Raw genomic sequence first — 20,629 nt, forward strand, 5'->3', positions numbered from 1 at the left:
CTGTCCATGGTTACCAATTTACATAAATGAATCTTATTTCAGCAGAAAAGCTGTAACAAAATGTAATTCGAAAGCAGAAATTTAGCAAACTCATAAGCAATTACTTTGTAGTGGCGACTGGAGAGTGAATTTCCAAATGATAGTTCAGAAAACGAGTAAAAGAGGTATACAAGATAATTGTTTTTTTTATCTTTTTGGTTGAACTTACATAAAATTGTAGATGCTCCTGTAAATACAGCACACCGAACACAGTAAGTAAGTTGATGTGAAACTTGAAGCAATTCCTAATTGAGATACTCCCGTAGGCACCTCTTATTCTTGATTGATGTATCAAATGACTCCAACTGTTTATGCAACCACAAAAAGAAATTTGGTTAATGCTAGAGATAAAATTAAAGAAAACTGGACAAGAATATACAAGTTTCAATCTCTTTAGAAGTCACTGAATAGAGTTATACAGTTTGCACAACAACAATCCCTTCACATTTGGGTTCTATGTATCACCATTGTTAATGAAACCTAAATATCAGAGTAAACTTTTTTTTTTCTTCTTCCTGCAATTATTGTAAAATGAGCAGAGTTCTTCAAGCTCTAGCAGATGGAACAAAACTTGTTTTCAAACAAAATATTATTCTTTCACCATCGAGCTCGAGAGTGAGAAGGAAAATGAGGCATACAAAATAATAACTATAAATATTATTCTTGTCACTGGTTTGTATAAGCAAAATGAGGCAGACAAAATAATAACTATATTGAGCGATTCAGAAAAGAGGTAGAGGAAAGAATTTGTGGAATATGAGAAATCTTAGGCCACTCTGGGCCGCTCTCCGCGGTGCATCTTTCGCTCATAAGGGGGCAATTGAAGATATGCAGCGAATCTAATTTGGTGAGGCGTTGCATAGCTTGGACGGAAGGTAGATACATCAGATTCTTGCAATTCCAAATATGTAAGGAGTGAAGAGATGCAAGGTTTCCCAAGCATTCTGGAATAGCCTCCACTCCCTCAAAGGAATGTATCCCCAAAAAAGTCAAAGACGTCAAGTGTTGAATTTGTTCAGGCAGAGACTTGAGCTTCGGCCACCCGTACAAATCTAATGATTCAAGTTGTGGTAGAACCTGAAGAGCCGGGAATGAATCCAGCTCATTCCAAAACGGACCAAGTGTCAATATCTTGAGACGGGTGAATACGTGTGGGGATGCCATTGCTAACCCACTGGGTAGACATGTCAATCGGGAACAATCACTAATCCACAACCCACGGAGGGATGTGAGCTTGTCTAAACTCGGAACAGTCTCTAGATTAGGACAATCACTTATTCTCAAATCCTCAAGAGAGACGAGGATTTGACAAAATTGCAGATCAATTTGTGTACTTTGACAGCCGTCGATTACCAATTGACGGAGGGATGTGAAGCCGCCGTGTAAAATTGGAAGAGACTCTGGATTATCTACACACAAGCTTCGGAGGGTTGTACTGAGACTGTCAATTGGAATGGATGTTACCTTAGGGCACTGTGTTATTGACAAATCAACAAGAGAGGTGCAGCAGCCTAGTCCACTCGGTAGGCTTGATAATTCAGGACACTCCCAAAGCAGCAGTCGACTAAGGGACGGGAGGCCCTCAGATGGAATTGGAATGGACGTTATCTTTGGGCAGCTGTGTATTTCCAGTTCTTTAAGAGATGTGCAGCATTGGGCTGGAATGGACGTTATCTCTGGGCAGCCCGATATTTTCATCTCTTCGAGATCTGTGCAGCATTGGGCTGGAATGGATGTTATCTTTGGTAACTCCCGTATATGCAATTGTTGAAGAGATGTGCAGTATTGTAGCCCATCAGGTAAACTGGATAACTGAGAACAGCTGTATATAAACAATTTGCGCAGAGATGGGAGACCGCCTTGCTCAGGGATGATTGGAATGGACTCTAGACTGGAGCAATCACTTATGTCCAACTCCTTGAGAGAGTGGGAGTAGCCCATCAGATAAATACCTCAACTTAGGACAGTCCCAAATAGTCAGTCTCTCAAGAGATGCGCAGCAGTCAAATCCATGGGGAGCAATGCAACTTAACTCCGGACAGTTCCATATATACAAATATTCAAGATTCTTGTTGTTTCTTAACGTCCCTTCCGGAAGACTAGTAAGTCCCTCGACATCATGTACTCTGAGATGAGTGAGAGTAGTCAGTTTATTGCTTAAAATACTTGCTATAGGCATACCACTTTCCACTCCTCCTATCACCAACTCCTTGAGAGATGGAAAATGACCGGGAGCACTTCTCAATTGCTTACAGCCCTCCAGGTTCAGCTCCTCAAGGTAAGGAAACACCCTTAATTTTTCTGCCGTCAGCATCACTTCCCCTGCTTCCATCCAATCTATTAGATTCTCGGCATTCCGAATATGTAAAGATCTCAAAGCAGGAAACAAAGTCTTTCTCCCGTCACTTGTTGTTGCACCGGAAATATGATCGTAACCATAAAACTCAAACCCCAAGCATCTTAGGTTCTGCATGTCCTCCATCTTAACATGTATGAGATTTGGCAGATGGCCAAGTATTGGTACTCGTTCGCATTTGTTGCACCCTGCTAATTCAATTTCTTTCAAGTTGCTGGCATCCAAAAACCATGGTGGAAACTTGACACCCATGAACCCCTGAATCTTCAAAATTTCCAAATTACAATGTGGTCGCAGGCCTTCAAGTACAACATCCTCATTGTCAACATTGTTGCTTGGTCTACTAAGCTTCCAGTCGAGAGTTAACTTGCGTATATGTTTCTTATCAACTAACTTTGCATTCACTGCTTCTTCTCCATCTCTGACATGCTCCAGATTATAGATAGATAAGGTGCCTCTCAAATGGTTTAACTCACCCAGTTCCTCAATTCTAGGTCCACTCTCCTTACCCACCTTCAGAAAAGGTAATGATCTGAGATTAGTCAATCTTCCCAATATCTCAACCGGAACTTTCGCATATTTACCAAAATAAACATGTCTCAAGTTGATCATATCAGCAATCATCTTTGGGAACTCTTCAACATGATAAGGCATTTTAAACGTCTCAAGGTAATAAAGCTGACCAATAGATTTTGGAAATGCTTTCACATTTGTTTTCATAACATTCAGATACCTCAAGTGTGTCAACTTTCCAATTGAACTCGGCAACTTGTCAATGTCTGCCTTGTATAAATTTAACACACGCAAAGATCTAAAGTTAGGCAAGGTGTTCCCAAGTGCTTCTCCCTTGGAAAATAGTGAGCGGCAGTTTGTCGTGTTTGACACTTGTTCTGCAAGGTCATGCACAAGATCGTGCATCTTGCATGTTGTATTACCATAATAATCCTCTTCAACGTCTTCAAAAAGGGATTTTTCTGATAAAATGTTGAAATATTCGTTCCCTCTATCCTCCATCTCCATATTACTTTTGGTGGGGTGAAGCCATCCTTGAGCCATCCAAAGTTGAACTAAGTCATCCTTTTCCATTTTGGAGTCTTTGATGAATTCCGAGCAATATGCAAAACATTGTTTCAATGATGAAAATTTCAATTCATCAAAACTCAACTTTAAAATCGACATGATTCTGTCTTCTTCTTCCGGTAAATCCCATATTTCACTTTCCATAATTGAACTCCATTCATTGCTCGTTTTAGAGCGCATAATGTTTCCTAAGACCTACAATTAAATTGAGAATGGAATTAGATTTCAACACCACAATACTATAGTTATCTTCAATTGAATATTAACTGCTCACTATTATTTGTTTAATTTCCCCTACGTCAACAATATTTGGAATAGAAATTCTTGTTATCAAATCAAAGTAAAAAAGAAAGCATGGTAAAACTTCAAATGTATAATATAACATACCTTTGCCACTAATGGTACACCTCCACACTTTTTGGCAATCTCCCTTCCAATTGTCTCTTGATCTTCAAGTATAGGAACACTACCGACTGGAACTGCTTTATTCTTCAATATAAGCCAACACTCATCATCTGATAGTTTTCTCAAATCACACCTAGGAAGGGTCTCCACCGTTTTTGCAACTTTGTCACTGCGAGTAGTGACAACAATACTGCTTCCTTGGGCATCGGTAATTCCTAGCAAACAATCCTTCAAACGTTTCCATTTTTCGGAATCTTCATTCCATACATCATCAAGTATAAGAAGGTATCTCTTTCCTTTCAACTCTTCTCGGAGAATATTACATATTGCATCTATAGCTTTCACTGCAGCATTTTCTGGTTTAAGATATTCCAAGATCCCTCTCAAAATTGAATTGACTTCAAAAGGGGTAGATACACATATCCACATCTTTTTCTCAAAGTGCCTACTTATCTCAGATTCATGATATATTGATTTAGCCAAAGTTGTCTTTCCAAGCCCTCCCATACCCACAATAGCCATAACCGAGAGATCACTTTCCAGATTGTGGTTTGATTTGGTCAGGGCTTGAACTATATCTGCCACAACATCGTCCCTTCCAATGATATTGTTTTCATCTTGCATAGAGTAGGTTTCCCTGTCAATGCTTATACCATGGGAAGTTGTTGCATCTAAGGATAGTCTAGCAACTAAGCCAATAGTACTTGCCTTTTTATTCAACTCATCCAAAGATGTGTTGATTTTTTTAATTTTATGTGCCATTTTAACACGAAAAAAGATGGGATTGGAGAGGGAAAAAAAGTTCTGCACCTTTTTCTTCATCTGATTTCGCAGTTGCACCTTACGCCGGAGAAGCTCATATCCATAATCATCCAGCACATCATCAGCACGCTGAGCTATGACTTCAAGCTTCTTCACCCAGTGCTTCACAGCCTCTCCCTGATCTTGTCGCGGATGTTCGGCATCTTGTAGCACAGCCTCAAGCATAAGCACCGACTCACGCAGCTTTGTTATTTCTCCATTGAATCCCCATACTAGATCGAACTCTTGAGCGGCAAGTAAAGCCACTTTCTTCAGCAATTCTTGAGCACCAAAAGTGAGAAATTCAGCCATCGATCTCTACTCAAGAGAATCAAAAAGTTGAGAGAATGCTAGTTGAAGAAACTAGGAGAGGGATGAATCTAGCTATCTCTCTTTTATGAATTTATCAGGTCGTTGGACGATCGTTTATGAAATATATTGCGAATAAGTCTCAACAACTAATCAACTACTGCTCACGGCAGCTATTTTATTTTTCTTTGTTTGTCGTTGATTAAAAGATGCTTTGAATCAGAAGCAAAGGCATCTCTCACAGTGGTTGTGGACCTGTGGATACATAGATGCTCCGGCTGTTATATGTATTTTATATCTAAAGATGCTCTTAATTTGAACAAGGATGAATTTTCTTGGGAAGCTGTTATCACCCAGTTCGTATTTTATTTGTAATATCCTCACCACTAGAGAACTTGGAATTGGTCTAGTCTCCTGGTCACATCTACAGTGAAGATAACCGTGTATCAATCTACAACTAGAAACAGCACCCCGCGCGTTGCTGCGGGTTTTATAGTAATGCATTGACATTATGAGACATACCGGTGGGATTAAGGATATTGTAAATTCTTATTGACAATCACTCTTGGAACAAATATAAATGGTTACTGGAAACCTTTCACATATTAATAGTTCCTTTTTACATAAGCCATGGGTTGCCATGCTCTAAAAGATTTAAAACACAATCCCTTTTTCTTTTGTGCGACGTGAAGAAATCACGCTGAGCAATTCAAATTTGGTCGGCAATATGTTAATAGCTTGGAAGACTTGCCAGTAAGGCCTTCAATTTTGCTCATCTCACAGCCAAGTTTAGCTTCCAATTCTCACTTTCATTTCATCATTTGTCTACATGGCATAATCAAACAAAATCTCAAATGATTAGCACATGAATTAGCAAGAAGTGCATTTCACAGGACTCAAAGGAATAACATGACGCTCCATTTGTTTGGTGCATTTGTTAAACAAACAGAGATTGTAATTCACAAAATCATATGATACTTATACACAAAAACAGTCCTAATTTCCTAAACAATCCATCATATTACTATGCAAAGTTCAGTAGTTACTTTTATAGGGTGTGGCTATACATTATTGCTGGTGTAAGGGATTTTATAGCTTTGCATCACTCACCAAGGACATAAGTCTTTGCAGTTACATTATCTGAATGATACAACTCCATTCAGTCAAACATAAAAGCAACCTTTTCTAATTCCTGAAATATGCAAAAGAGGAGATAGATACTCACTTTAACCTTATATTGCATGGAACATCATTTGCCCAAAGTCGGAGAAAAAAGGAGGTAAAAGGTTATGCCTCTAAAGGGAATTACCAAAAAGAAAATGCTTCAGTCTAAGATAAGATTGGCTTACTCTTTCACTTCAGAGGTGTGTCCTTTTACATGAAAAATTGGTCTGTCTCCTTCTGCAACTAATTTGGCTGCTTCATGAGGCTCATAATTTCATGATGCTTCATGATAGCCACATTCTTTCCAGTACTGGAAAAATCAAAACATAAGCATAAGAGTAAAACGCCACATTTTTTCTAGTAAGATTCAGACCCAATTATTCAGTTTCAGTTATTCATTAATATGCTCAAATATGAAAAAAAGAAATACAGTATTATTATTACCTCAATTGCAATAATCCATTGGAAGCAATTTGATCCATATATACCACAAAGATCTTCCTGCAAGCATTGAAACATATAAAAATCCATTATTTTTCTTTTGTTTACAAATGTAAGTAACTGGGGACTTGACTTAACTGTTTGCATAAGGAATCACTCAATAAGATATTCTTGTACCAGCATATGTTATATGTAATTATGTATGCACACCTGACCAACCAAACTCTTCCACTATATCATTAACATATATATTAGACTGTTGCCTGAAACTTATATCGTCATTAAGGATTTTATATATACCTAAACTTTTGTATGATGGGAGGAACAGAGATTGGAAAATTTGGTCAGTGCAATCCGCATTTAAAAAACAATGTATACCGTCACAGTATAACAATCAACTAATCTAAGAAATCAGTCAAATGTGAAGCCTACATGACCACAGAAAAGGAGAAAACAGACTGTACAATTTGTAACTGGTAAAAACAGAAAGGCATAATTGACTTAAGTTGTCCTTACATGTGCATTATTGCCCTTTACATTCAAATTCAGTTCTTTACAATTTAAAAATGCCAGATTACTATATGACGAATGCACATCAGTAAGTACTGACTTACTGTCATCGTTTCGGCAAAAAATGAAAAAAAAAAAAAAAAAAAAGCTTGTTCTCAGAGCCTCTCCTATTAAAATTAAAACCCCATGCTTTCAGACTTGTATCTACAGGCATGCTGCAACTCTATCTCCCTTTCTCTGCCTCTCTTTCACATATTCTAGTATTATACTATGAAGAGTGACTGTTCAAATTATAAGCACAAATTGAGTCAAAATAAGAATAAGGGGCAAAACCCAGATCAAGTCATAGCAAACCCTTCACTTAGAAAGCAATCATGCTAACCTTTAAGGATTGGAATGAGGGCCGTCCTGGAAAGTATTGGGGCACTCTGAACTTTAGTATTCCAGTAATTGATGAGAGAATTATAAATGGTACACAGGTTTGATGTTATACAGAAAAATGCTCAATCACCCACAAAACCAAATTCAAATCCCAAAACAACCCAGATAGATAAACCTAAAGTATCTTCATATGCAGCACCCATAATTGCATGCATTGAAATTCAAAACCAATCAACCAAATTTGAACACATGACTTATTATTAAACCAAGCCGCAGATTATAAATGCAAGTGTATAATACCAAATCAATCAAAACAACATCAAGGGATCCATGCCAAAGAATCAAACCACACCCCTCAACAAAACTCCAAACAACAGAAAAAATCAAACGACAACCAAAACAAAAGCTGGAAACAGTGACACTAAACTAAATGGGTACCTGAAATCTTCGAAACCCTAGCCCTCCAGACCCAATTACATCCCACAAATTCGCCTCCGAATCAACCAAACCCATAAAAAAGATGAAGTGGCTATCGCTCAAAACTCCGGGAATCAAAGTCGCAACGCAGCAGAGGGCGGATCGAAATCGTAAGTGAAGGTCTTGGAATTGCGGGCCAGGGGAGTGCAGAAGAAAACAAATCGAGAAACCAAGCTGTGCAAATCGCGAAATTAAGAAATATGCTACTGCTTATTGAGTCTTTATTGTTATTTTTTTCTCTCTAATTACTGAGTCTATATTCCAAGGTCTTTTACCACACTAAAGATTGCGTTTTCTGATATTCCTATTAACATTTATTACAACATTAATAAAGTTTATGGCTCATGTCAATGTTGTAATTTTTTGTGCTAGATATGCATATTCAAATCTAAATACTATAGACAACAATAAAAAATTCAAGAATGAAAAAAAATAATGAGCAGACCATCTCACTCACAGACCACTTCATCTTTTTGGTTGTAGTTCATCTGCTGCTCAAAACAGTCACCTACAGATGTGGAAGAAAAATTAATCAGCACAGATTGGATATTAAAATAAAAGTAATGTGGTGCAGAAATGTAATTTTCTCCTCTATCTTTTCACTGAAATTCCAGATAGGTGCAGAACTAACTACTAAAGTGAAGACAAAATTTACTTATCAGCTTAACAGTGATAGTTTTAGTGAATGATAGAGAAGTTTGTTCAAACTTAGCAATAAGAATAACAATGAATTATACACCTACACAACTAATTTAATTGTATGAAACATAATTTAACAATAGCAGTATTAAATTATTTGAACATTGATCTAGCTTTAACAATGGCTTCATTCTTGCATCATTTGCGCTGACATAACTTTGATTGCACTTTGTCTGTATAGTATAAGCCAATCAATTGCAATATGAAGCCACTGATTGACTTATACTACACAGATAAAGGCACAATCAAAAACTGATTCATCCAACAGTATCCTTTTGCTCATTATCTCCACTGATTTCAGCTAAACTTGAAAAAGAAGAAGCAGCCTCACCAAATTACAAATAGAAAACATACCAAGAAAGCATATACAATTGAAACTGAAAACAGAACCAAGCAAAGCAAAAAATAATATATACTGACATATGGATGAAACCATTTACTGAATCTAACCCCCTTCCATATACAATTCTACAAAACACACCTCAAATGCAAATCCAAACAGAACCCAAATTCAAATCCGAAATCAAACATAGCTAGATAAACATACAAACCCACCTTCTCTCAACAAACAATTATTAGCTCATGAACTTATAAATCTGAATAAAAAACAAAAAATCAACTCAAGTAATATCTTGTCAACAATGTAAACAGAAGAAAATTCTCAAAACCATTAACTTGTAGAATGTTTTAAGAGCCTTTTCACAGCTATCTTGTTAATTTCTTAACATTGTACTTAACCATAACCTAAAGTGCACACTCTACAGTCTGTATATGCATTCAATGGTCCATGTTATAACTAAAACTATATGTATGCCATGTAGATCAGAAGTTACCTTAAAGACATCTGAAACTGCCTTCTCCAACCTTATTATGACTCAAATAGTTGCTTGGATATATATTCCTTCCTGCTATACCCCAATTTTCCTGCAAAACAGTGAAAAGATTAGACATCTCAGGTGAGCCAATCTTCCAGCAACCAAATCATATTGATTATCTTATGAAGCTTCCTTCACATGTAGAAGAAAAAATTAAGAATAAACCTAAAGCCACCAACACACTGCAGTAAAATAGTAAAGAAAAAAATTAGTCAAGCAAAATAAAAATCCATTCAATAAACAAATCCTAGAGAGTAAATAACTTAAAAAACCCAACTCAATAAACATTATAATCATGTTGATCACAATGAACGGTATACAATTTTCAGAAAAAATATTTCCGTAATTTGCATGCCCAATAATAACACACATCAAATTGATTTTAACTCTCAACCTTTATTTACACATTCCATACCATACTTTGATCAAATAATCCATTGCACCATCAAAAGTTGCCTAACATGTATTCTCTTCCATTTGCCTTGATTGACAGATTGAAGCTTCTCATTTTCTTCAGACCTTGCAGACCAATTTTTTACAACAGATAAATCAATTGCAGCAACAATGATAGTAGCAGGTGAAACCTGCATACAAAACCAAGTACAGTTTAACATTAAAACACAGATCAAAACCATAAATCCCTAAAAAAAGAAAAAAAGAAAGAAAAAAAATTAAACAAACAGAATCAAATCCAAACAAAACCCAAATTCATACAAATTACAAATTATGAACACAACTCCAAAAATACTAAAAAAATCCATAACAACGTACAATCACAGATTAAGAATATAATCAACACAACTCCAAAAATACTAAAAAATCTCGTCGTTTTCAATCTTATTAAGCAAAGCTGCAAAATTTATAAAAGGGCATCACAAAAATAGATGCTTCAACCAGAAAACCGAGATGAGCATCTCTTAAATTGGAATTAAGGACAATTTACAATTACAATAAAGAAATTGAGAGAGGGGAATTAAGGAACCTTGAACGTAGAAGCAATCTATGTCTACATGCATGAACAATGACTCTGGAATCGGATGTTTGAAGCCATAACTCAAATACCAGAAGCTGCAGCTCTCCTGCTTTTCCCAACGCACCTCCACCTCAAGGTTGAGCCAAAACCCAGAATCGCCTTCCTTCTCCTTGTTGATGACAAACCCAATACGACAACCCTAAACATGAGGATGTCTAACCAAAGCTCTCCTGCATTTCATGTATGATACTCTAACCAAAGCTGTTCTCTATATACAAATAACAAAAGTGTATAGTAATGTCTTGAGGAATTAGGTGTCTTGTTGGTCCTGTGGCTTGGGCCAGAAGGTGGGATTTTAGGACGCTTTGATAGAACATGAGGATGATCCTGAGAAGCCACTTCCACCTTGATCTGGTGCTGCAAATCTAACAGCAGCAGTCTGTTGTTCACAACTGGTGCACTCATCTCTAAAGCGCCTAGGCCTCGTGTTCTGTGACCATTTGGAGGCACCGGGTAAGTTCTAGTTGCTGATGTTATGGCTGCCAAAACTGAGAGAGAAATCAAAACTTTGATGGTGAAGAAGCAACATGGTTTCTGACCGAGGGTGTGCATGACGAATAGCCAGCAAGAATTGGTTTAGACTGAGAACCTGAGATAGTTAGGACAATAGGACACCATCAATCAAAGTTATATATGTGTACAATTGCATGCATTATGAACATGTGGTAATAAGTGAAATGAAGCATCACATATATTTGGGTGGGATCAAACCACAAATGAAATTTCATATCTGTTCCAATAATTTATTTACCTCCACTTCCTCTGATGTAAACATTGGTCTGTAAAGTATAGAGCTTTCCCAAATGTAATCTTCAGAAACTTGATGAACACTGTTTGGAAGCTGCAACAAATTCAATTCACGATGAACACAATTACTTGATGCTTATAATCATATGAAATGTTACAGAAGATAGCTATTGGAATTGAGGAAAAAAGGAAGATACATGTAAAACAGAATGAAAATGAGGGTTTTCTTCACTACTTCTATGTTTCAAGTGAATTGGATTCACCCACAAAATTTCAGTACACAAAAGATAAACTTGTGCTGCTTAAACTTAAAATTGCACCGATAAGCATAGACTTTGTACCTCATCAAGATCAGTTAATCTTCTCTCCAAAGTAGAAGTACTCCTGTTTAGCCCCAACCTCTCAAGTTCAGCTTCAAACATTGCCTCTATTCTACTCATCGACTCGGAACTCATACAAACTCTACCATCATACTTGTCCATATTCTGTTCAGGAGATTTGTTCTAAATCGAACATCAGTAACGATCATCATGTGATCTTCCACTGTGCTTTCAGTCTGTTTCCATGTTCCAAAAAATAACCTACTAACATGAGAGGAAAAAAAAAATCAGAATTACAGGAGAAGCTGAAAATGAATCTGAAAAGCATTTAGCTAACGTTTCCTCTTGAAAACCAGTACACATTGGTAAAGCTAAATATGTAGTAAAGCACTTAATCTCAGTTTATAAGATTTAAAAAAAATATATATATATATTAAAAAAAAAATTAAAAAAAAACCTGAAATTCAAAATTTTTGAAGAATTTGTGTTTTCCTATTTGCATATCTACAGTATTCGTTTAAACTAACCTTTAAGATAACATCACTTGCCTCAAACTCAGCATGTCCATGCAGTACAACCTTACATGCTTTGGTGTGGTGCACAACATGCTTCCAATAGACATTGTCTCCAAAATATTCTTATATGAAATGAGTTACCACTGCTGTTGAAGACTCCGTCAGCAAAATTATATATACGAAGTAGCTGCACACAAAAAAAGTGGAGACATGCTTCCAATAGACATTGTCTCCAAACTATTCTTATATGAAATGAGTTACCACTGCTGTTGAAGACTCCGTCAGCAAAATTACATATACGAAGTAGCTGCACACAAAAAAAGTGGAGATGGGTCTCAGTAAAAAGTAGAGAAGCCAGAAACCAAAAGTTACACGGCAGTTGTGAAAAAAAAGTGATAAACGAGAAAAGCAAGAAGCAATACTCAGTATAAATGCCCTACCGTGTCTATCCTAATTATATTGAAAAAAAAAAAAAAAAATTGGAACTACTATGATTCATTCCCTATTGCTGTCCCAAGCTAACAAAGTAATTTGCCTTTTCGATTTTTGCAAGTTGATCCAAATACAAAGACAGCAAATTGATATCTAAATCAGATAGACATTGATCTCTAAATCAGTAATAAAAGATGGATATGCCTAGCAAGTTTCATTGTGATTGTGATTGTCGTACACAATTTCAATTGGATTTGCAAACATTGAACTGCTTTCCTCTTTGCCAATCGATATCGCCCACCCCTAGTCATCTTTCTTATTCCCCATCTCGTCATAGCATAGCCCCATACTACATGGAGTTTAAGGAATCTAGGAGTTTAATTTGTTCGTGGGACAATCCTGAACCGATACAAAAAAGCAAAGTATTATCAACTGTTTCACAAACTCGAAACTTTGTTCTTTCCTATTAATTCGCACATGCGTATCATCAAATTGAGCACTACAAATTTCTTAGCCACAGTTGGAAGCCCAAAATTAAGTGTGTAATATTTTGGTAAACTATTTTGTCAAAAATTTAATGATACAGTATCATCATGCTCTTGGTCACATCTGTACCTTTCCTGCACAAATATACCCATACAGTTTCTTGAACTGTTTTGATATTTCTCATCTGAACCTCATCTATCACCATTACGTCTGAGCTTTCATAACCAGTTCCACCAAACTGCTTTATCAGTCCGAAATTTCAAAATCAAACATAAATAAGCAAGAATCCAAAGCTTTACCCAATGAGCTATTCTAGAACTCATACTTCAATTTTCCAATTTTGAATCGAATTGTGAAGTCGATACCACTGAAATCACTTGTAAAATCCATTACTGTGTTGCGATCTGTCGTGTGTACTTGGGGGATATTGAATGGCTCTGAAGTAAGAGGTATACTTATGTGGGTGAGCAAATCGCAAAGTAGCATCAAGTAAATCTTCTTATTTTTCCCTACTATTCCATTTTTGCAGCATGTCCGGGTAATCAGGTAATAGCTATAAGCCGAAGCTCCAGAACTAACCTGTTCTACTTGGTTCTTTCAGTTTGAACTTGAAGGTAGAAATGAATTCAATTCAGCGCCAAAACAGGGAGAACACAACCCAACCCAGTTCAACTCACTCTCCCACTCCAAAAACCCAATTCTTCACTAAGCGTAAGTACCAAAATTTCACACAACCCAGGTCATGTTCCCCTCTAAAACTCGAATTTCACGAATTCGACAATAATCTCACAATCCCAATCGAACAAATTGAACTCCCCTAATCACAATTCTCACTACCCAATTAAAATTGCAGAACAAATTTCTCTGAAACTGTAAGTAGGAATCAATTACAGTAGACTGGTGAAACATCAAATAAAAAACTCCATACACAACAATCAACCCCAATATCATTGATAAAGGAAAAAGCGAGAGAGCCATTCACCTTCGTGGGCTAGGTGAATTTCCAGAGGCTGATATTTCATCTTCGTCTCCTCTCTTTTCCTCTGTGTCGGCAGAATCCAGATCAAAACTGTCATTGACATCTTTGTCTCCCATCAGATCAAAACCATGGGCAATACCATCCGCAGAAGCAAGATGTCGTCTTCTTTCTTTCTATCTGCATGCGAACAGTAATGAATAGTGTTTCAGTGTTTGCCTTTTAGTATAGAGTATAATCAGAGTTGCAGCAGACCAAAAAAAAAAAAAAAAGCATCACAGATTCACAGTTGCAGTTACAAGTCAATGATTATTATTATCTCTACCGAGCAAACATATTATGGAGTGGTGTTATTTATTAAGCATCATTGCTGCAACAAAGCTGATGTAGAGAGACCTGAAGTCTGCTGCCTGGAAAAGAAGCTTTGATACTTGTTCTTGCAGTTCTGCAAATGATCAAAGTTAGAAAGTGATAACCATAATACCTAGTTGTTGGCAACATGGCACACTCCAGAGTGTCCCGCAAGTCCTCTACAATATGAAGAGCTCAAAACAAGAGTACTGTGATATATGAGACTTATTGTCCAAAATCAGAAAGGAAACTACTGTTCGACCAAAACAACTAGGGACTTCTGGAGGTGTTTCAGCAATTCATTGATCAGCACCCATGGGTTAGCTTAGGGTGCCATCCAAGATGGACTATTTCAATAAACTACCCTCCAAAAAATAAAAATAAAAAACTCTTGACTTCTGAAAAATTACTCATGGAGGGTGTGGTTTGTAAAAAAATGGAGTGTCAATTTCAATCCCCTTCTTTTATTGTTTAAAAATTATGCATCAGCATTTATGTTATACCGTCGTTTTCGGTAACTAATGAATCATCTACCAGAAAAGAAAAATCCAAGCGTGTGTCTGCAAGCCATCATTAATTGGTGACGACTGATGACAAAGATTTAGCATTTGGCTTTGCAAACAAAGCAATTAAAGCCTTGAAAGACAAATTAAACTCATCAATATGATGACAATGAAAGATATGTAATCCAGAAAACGAATGCTAATTATTTCTTAAATTTTAAGTTCCCAATAAGCAGTTTTCCTTCAGAGGATTCTTCTCCTCAGCTAGCTGAAATATGGGAGAAAAGGGTTTGTCGAGCTCCTTATTATTCTCTAAAACAACTACAGCCGCTTTAGATGCTACCCCTGCAAACTAAATCCACTCTCTTGGCTTCACTTCTCATTTTGACTCTATACTTTTCATGAACTTCTTAGCCTGCCTGAAGAATAAGAGATGAGAAAAGCAATTCAATTTACTTTGAGAGACGAGAAAGCCATTACAAAATGAAAACTTTCCAGGTTTATATGATGAAAAAAAAAAACAGCACCATAGATAAATTTCGATAAAGATTTCATTAGAAGTGGCTAATTATTTATAGAGATTTTCTGATTCCATCACATAATATAATTTCTAAGCTGCAATTCAGACAGCTACTGATGTGAAATTAAAAAATCAGTGCACAGACCGGAAAACACAAACGGCTGAAGAGATATAGAAAGGTTTCGATACATGTACCTGCTCAAAGGTTAGAAACATGATCACATTCCAAGATTCTAGCCTTCCAAAATTTGGGCAGAAGCCCTTATAAAAGGCCGAAGGTCCCTGCAAAACAACAAATCGTAAATTAACAAAGCGGTATATTGCATCGAAATCAAAGTTACAAGGTAAATCCCTACTCCTGTCAAAATACAGATACAATGGCATATATACAAATGACACGGAAACTAAATCACCTACATCTTTTGTTTGGATCAACAATTAAAATGTAAAAGCTTTCAAATTAACATCTCACCCATAAGGATACATAAATATTCTATTCAATTTGGACAACTTCTCAACTTTATAAAGGAAGCTTAGAATATGCTAAAAGTTATGGGAAGGAATCGTTCACACATCACAACACAACAAGCTATTCAATCCAAACACAATCAATTTGAAGAGCGTTCAATTCTAGTCTTCTAGACCAAAGATATAAAGCTCAATTTCACATACTAGTCTTCCATAGATAACAATCGGGAAATCACAGCGAACACAAAAGTGGACACGTTCACCGAGCTGACGACGGGACCGGCGACCGATTGTCTTGACAGGCGAAGCTGCAGTGGCTGACCCAATGCCCTTGGCCACCGGAAGGTCGGCGAGGATGAGGTGGTCAGGGAAAGCGACTTTGACGATCTCCGCCGGCAAGTTTTTTGCTCCGGCCTCCGGGAGAGTCCTCGTTGAGACTGAGAGAGTGAGACGGTGGGTTTCGCGGGTTCCAAGAAGAAGAGCAGCAGCAATGGGTTATGAACGTTTATGGGTTAGTGGGGTGGGCTCTGCTGTTGGGCGTTTTTTTACTTGAGGTGGACTGGGTGGTTCATCGGTTCGTGTTTTTGGTATTGGGTCAAAACCGGCACCGTTAACATCAGTTATCTATTTTTCAAAATCACAGCTGTTTAGGAATTTTTTTTTTTTTTTTTTTTTATTTTTTTGAAATAAGGGATGGTGTGGCCGCCCTCAGGCCTTAATTGATGAAACTGATAAATACAGAGGGGGGAACATAATGCCCAAACCTCATATTACAATACACCTCAAGAAGACCTCCCGAATAATAACAAGAATCTCCACTACAGCAATGTATTCGAACTTGCACCAAGTAGCAAAGAGTGTCATATTGACTACTCTATTTGCTTTACAATAATGGTGGCATATCAGAAAGTTAAAGCTATGTCATAGAACCAATAAATTACCTTTTCCAATATGCTGATGACAAGGAATAAATCCGCCGACACGACGTTTCATTCTGCCACTAGGAGGTTGCACCCAATTCATGATATGCCCCCTCACAAGAGCAGATAAGGCATACTGAGTATGCGGCCTGGTACATAACCCACATGACTTTACCAACAGTTAGTGTTTGGATCCAAAATGAACATTTTGGCCTGACAAGGCATGTGTTGGAGAAATTGAGCCAATGTCAGTGGCTCAAGCTATATATTGTCGACAAGCTCGAAATATATATTTAGAGGCTAAATAAAGCCTACTATGGAAGCATGGAAGCATGAAAAGTTAACTTTAGCACATTTTCCTACTTCGGCTAGGAGAAACCGAGCTAAACAAGGAAGGAGGGGCGGTCGCCTGACCAAATGAACTTGAAATGAGCTGAAAGTCTGCAGATCCATTCTAGACAGCCCAAGGATCATTTCTTATGAAGAGTGCCAGAGATATTTTTGAGTGGAAGGCCTTCAAACAATCAGTCCAATTTTCTACAGAAGCAAAACTGGAAAACTGGACCTGTAAGAGGTCCAGCAGCATTTCCAGCCCAACCGCATGAAATAAAGCTCTGAAAATTTTTCATGATGATCTACACTCATAGTGGAACATTTTTTATGAAGAAGTCGAAGGCTGATTCTGAAGTCTTGTTGGAGAAATAATTGAAGGAATAAAGGGGCAGAAACTGACCTAAAACCAGCTCAATATTCACATGTTCATGTTTCCTACCCACATGAAGAAAGCTAGATGCTTTTCTTCTTTTCCTTGGATATATTTTTCAAGACAATCTCTTTAATAGATCATCATCACTTCCATGTTTCTACACCTTCATGCTTTGCTTTCATTTCATCATTTCTCTATCTTTTCCATATTTTACAAATCACTTTCATACTCCACTTTCATTATTTTTCTTCCACTCATCATTTCACTCTTCTTTTTCTTCCCTATATAAAACACCTTCTCCTCTCATTCTAAAACATACACATTCACAATACATCAAAACATCTCTAAGATGATCTAAGTTCTCTCTAGAGCAACCTCTCTAAGAGCAACTCATCTCCTTCTCTTTCTCTTACCGGTGATCACACTCCTAGTCCTAGTCTTCTCAGAAGCCGACTTTCAGTGCCACCAAACCCTCTGTCAACGTGCTTCGGTCCTAGTCTCCTCGGGAGCCGACGGTAGTGCCGCGACCACAACGGTTACAGAACCAGCCAAGCAAAGGTAACGCCCTAGCAACCCAGCCAAGCTAAAGTCACGCTTTAGCAAAATCTCAATACTTCCCGGTGATTTCGCTCTGCTCGATCTGCAATATTGAGTATCGACTTGTGAACAAGAAGAAACTTCAACAAAGTCCTCACCACGAGGCACAAAGAATCCCACGACGAGGTTGGTGCTCTCCTCGTCTACAATCGCTTGATAGAAGTCAGGTCAAGGGACACCCCCGACGACCGCACCCGAACGGTGCTGGCACGCCCGCGCAAGAAAAGAGACTGTTGACCAGCTGCAACAAAATTAGAGCCAAACAGTTGGTAGGAATTTATTGTAAATAAAATACACCGAAACTTGAAACAAATTATTAAAACTACATAATACATAAAAGAAGCCCACCAGCAGAAGCCCAATGACTGAAGACAGGCCCACGCCCCATGCCAGAGCCACGACCCATGGTTCCCAAGACTGTCAACTTTTCCCGATGGTAAAGGCGACACCGCAACCATCCAACCACCCTGCCATCGAACCTCGCCCAAAACCAATCGATGTTTGCCGCTGTCGAGACACACAGAAGTCCAAGCGGTTTCCCCGAAGCACTCCAAAATGAAGCACGGCCAACTACAGTAGTCGAAGCTGTTTAGGAATTCTTAAAACCGATACTTTGTGTCAAATTGACAAAATGTCAGTTTTAAGCTATTCTCCCAAAAAATGGACACTTTATTAAGCACCTAGGCTCATTTTGCAAACACTAGGATAAGTTGACAATTATGACCTTTGGGAGTAGTTTTCAACAATTACTTGAGGTTAAAGTGTTATAGCAAAAATGAAAAATGAAATAAAGTAGGATATGTCATGTTTAAGGCACACATTTTCAAATAGAACCAAAACATAACCTTACTCACTACATTTAGGTATTTACATTGTCATTCTTCTAATTGTGAATGCGATTGTACATGTTAGCGTTATATATGGTTTTGCTAGAAGTCAACTAATACTTACATTAACTCGAGTTGAAATTTCATTTGGAATTTGAGAATTCCCCAAGCTTAAGTTCTTTGTTTTGCTTGAATCCCAAGAAAGATTGCTTTGTCCTTTTGTCCTTAAGTTCTAAAAAGGAAGGAACTTCGCTAACCAGCCCTGGGTAGCTTGGGCTGACCAGGGCCAATAATAGATCAACACGTGTTAATATAAAAAAAAAATTTAATGCGAGAGGACTCCCATTTGATGTCAACGATCTTCTGCAAATACCCCTTTTCCTTCCAAACTGTAAACTCTTCTGCATTCTTCAATAAAATTTCTTCAGCAAAATTCATGGGAATTCGAAGCACGCTATGAGGATCAGTGACAAAAAGTGATCAATTCTGGGTATGTAGATTTCGATTGTGTTCTTCTTTAGTTGTTCAGTCATACTAAATCCCCAGTCGTGGGTTTGTCCTCCTTTTGGTATGTGTTCGAAGCTTTTGACCAAAGGAGAAATCAGCAATGTTATAGAAAGCTTTACTGTCATGCTTTCTTGGAATGGCTAGGCCGATGATGCAAGCATAGGTGCATTATTTCTCGAAAGAACATTGTTGTTGACTATTCGTTTGTTTGATAAACTGTGTTTAGGATGGGAGATTGGAACTTGGGACCTCAGATGGAGGGTGAATGCTGAGTAGCGAAAAATCACAGTATGATGAAGACTAATGGGGTTGCTTTCTTTGCTGTCTATGAAAGATTCAGTCAACAGCTGATATTTTGAAGTTTAAGTTATTTTGGTTTTTGGTATGGTATCATGGGAAGATGTCAATATTCCTGATATGTATAAAGCTTTTCTTTATGATAAGAGAGCGAGATTGCTACTTCTCTTTTGCTAGCACTGCATATATTGCATAGCTTAAAAATTGGATGGAAATGGTGCCCCCAATTTTTGAGGGAAGATTGATTCCTCATCAAGCTAAACTTCAATCCAGTCCATTAAATATTCCACAAATTTTGGAGTAGAAACCTCTATTGGTTTCTTGAATGTTAACTCCATCAACCCATCTGTACTCATACTTTGGTCCTGCAGACATTGTTGGACAACTGACTGGCGTGCAGAATTCGGTTAGAGTACCAAGCAGAATGTTAACTTGGTTGAAAAAATCATCAGTGTTCATTGAGGACAGAGTGGTGGGAGCAAAGAAAGAGGAACTGTAGCAGACTGTACAAAGAAAGAGGCCACAAAGCTTACGATCACTACTATATAAATGTAGACATTTATATTTAACCTTTTGACTTGTACAAGTCTGGTGTCATACTTGTGTTTTTCATTTGATATCTGCAAAGCTGAACTTATGGTACTTGTAACTATATCTTAGCTCTTTTCATGGTTGGAAAGAATTCTACTTGGTGAATTAATGGTAGTATATAAAACGCTACCATTGCATATATCACATCATGAGTTCATGACCATATTAATGTTCCACAGAGAAACACAGGTGGTATATAATTTTGCTTATATCACTCGGATCATGAACTTGCTGCCAGTAATCCATGCAGTGATACACGTATTGCAAAACAAAATTGAACCATCACAAGTAAACAA

General features: G+C 37.5%; 2 protein-coding genes and 2 long non-coding RNA genes across 12 annotated transcripts in view; 1 reads left to right on the forward strand and 3 right to left on the reverse strand.

Moving 5' to 3' along the window:
• The window catches only part of LOC133714316 (putative disease resistance protein RGA3), a 46,561-nt gene extending 41,509 nt beyond the window's left edge, over positions 1–5,052 (reverse strand). For all 8 annotated transcript variants that reach the window (XM_062140414.1, XM_062140409.1, XM_062140413.1 and 5 more), the window contains exons 1-2: positions 3,863–5,052; positions 209–3,670 (exon numbers count right to left, since the gene is read on the reverse strand). In XM_062140414.1, coding sequence (XP_061996398.1) covers positions 1,940–3,670; positions 3,863–4,993 — 2,862 coding nt within the window. In that variant the 5' untranslated portion in view covers positions 4,994–5,052 and the 3' untranslated portion in view covers positions 209–1,939. The remainder of the gene's footprint in view (positions 1–208; positions 3,671–3,862) is intronic.
• Positions 1–16,383, reverse strand: part of LOC133716077 (mitochondrial uncoupling protein 1-like) — a gene marked incomplete at its 5' end in the record, with an annotated part of 49,889 nt that extends 33,506 nt beyond the window's left edge. The window contains one exon of the mRNA XM_062142822.1: positions 16,093–16,383. Coding sequence (XP_061998806.1) covers positions 16,093–16,383 — 291 coding nt within the window. The remainder of the gene's footprint in view (positions 1–16,092) is intronic.
• Positions 5,516–15,603, reverse strand: LOC133714326 (uncharacterized). 2 transcript variants are annotated; one of them, XR_009848593.1, is made up of 13 exons: positions 14,443–15,603; positions 14,053–14,226; positions 12,165–12,459; positions 11,659–11,898; positions 11,322–11,411; positions 10,520–11,159; positions 9,953–10,121; positions 9,496–9,586; positions 8,409–8,471; positions 7,925–8,137; positions 6,599–6,655; positions 6,340–6,464; positions 5,516–5,815 (listed from the first exon to the last, which is right to left on the reverse strand). It is a non-coding gene; the product is annotated as an uncharacterized LOC133714326 (long non-coding RNA). The 2 variants fall into 2 exon arrangements; XR_009848594.1 differs by lacking the exons at positions 14,053–14,226; positions 14,443–15,603 and adding an exon at positions 13,200–13,454.
• Positions 16,384–19,277: 2,894 nt separating the features above from the next.
• On the forward strand, positions 19,278–19,904 carry LOC133718158 (uncharacterized). Its single transcript, XR_009850112.1, has 2 exons — positions 19,278–19,428; positions 19,672–19,904. It is a non-coding gene; the product is annotated as an uncharacterized LOC133718158 (long non-coding RNA).
• Positions 19,905–20,629: the final 725 nt, after the last annotated feature.

This window comes from Rosa rugosa, chromosome 6, assembly GCF_958449725.1.
Source record: "Rosa rugosa chromosome 6, drRosRugo1.1, whole genome shotgun sequence".
Taxonomy (NCBI): domain Eukaryota; kingdom Viridiplantae; phylum Streptophyta; class Magnoliopsida; order Rosales; family Rosaceae; genus Rosa; species Rosa rugosa.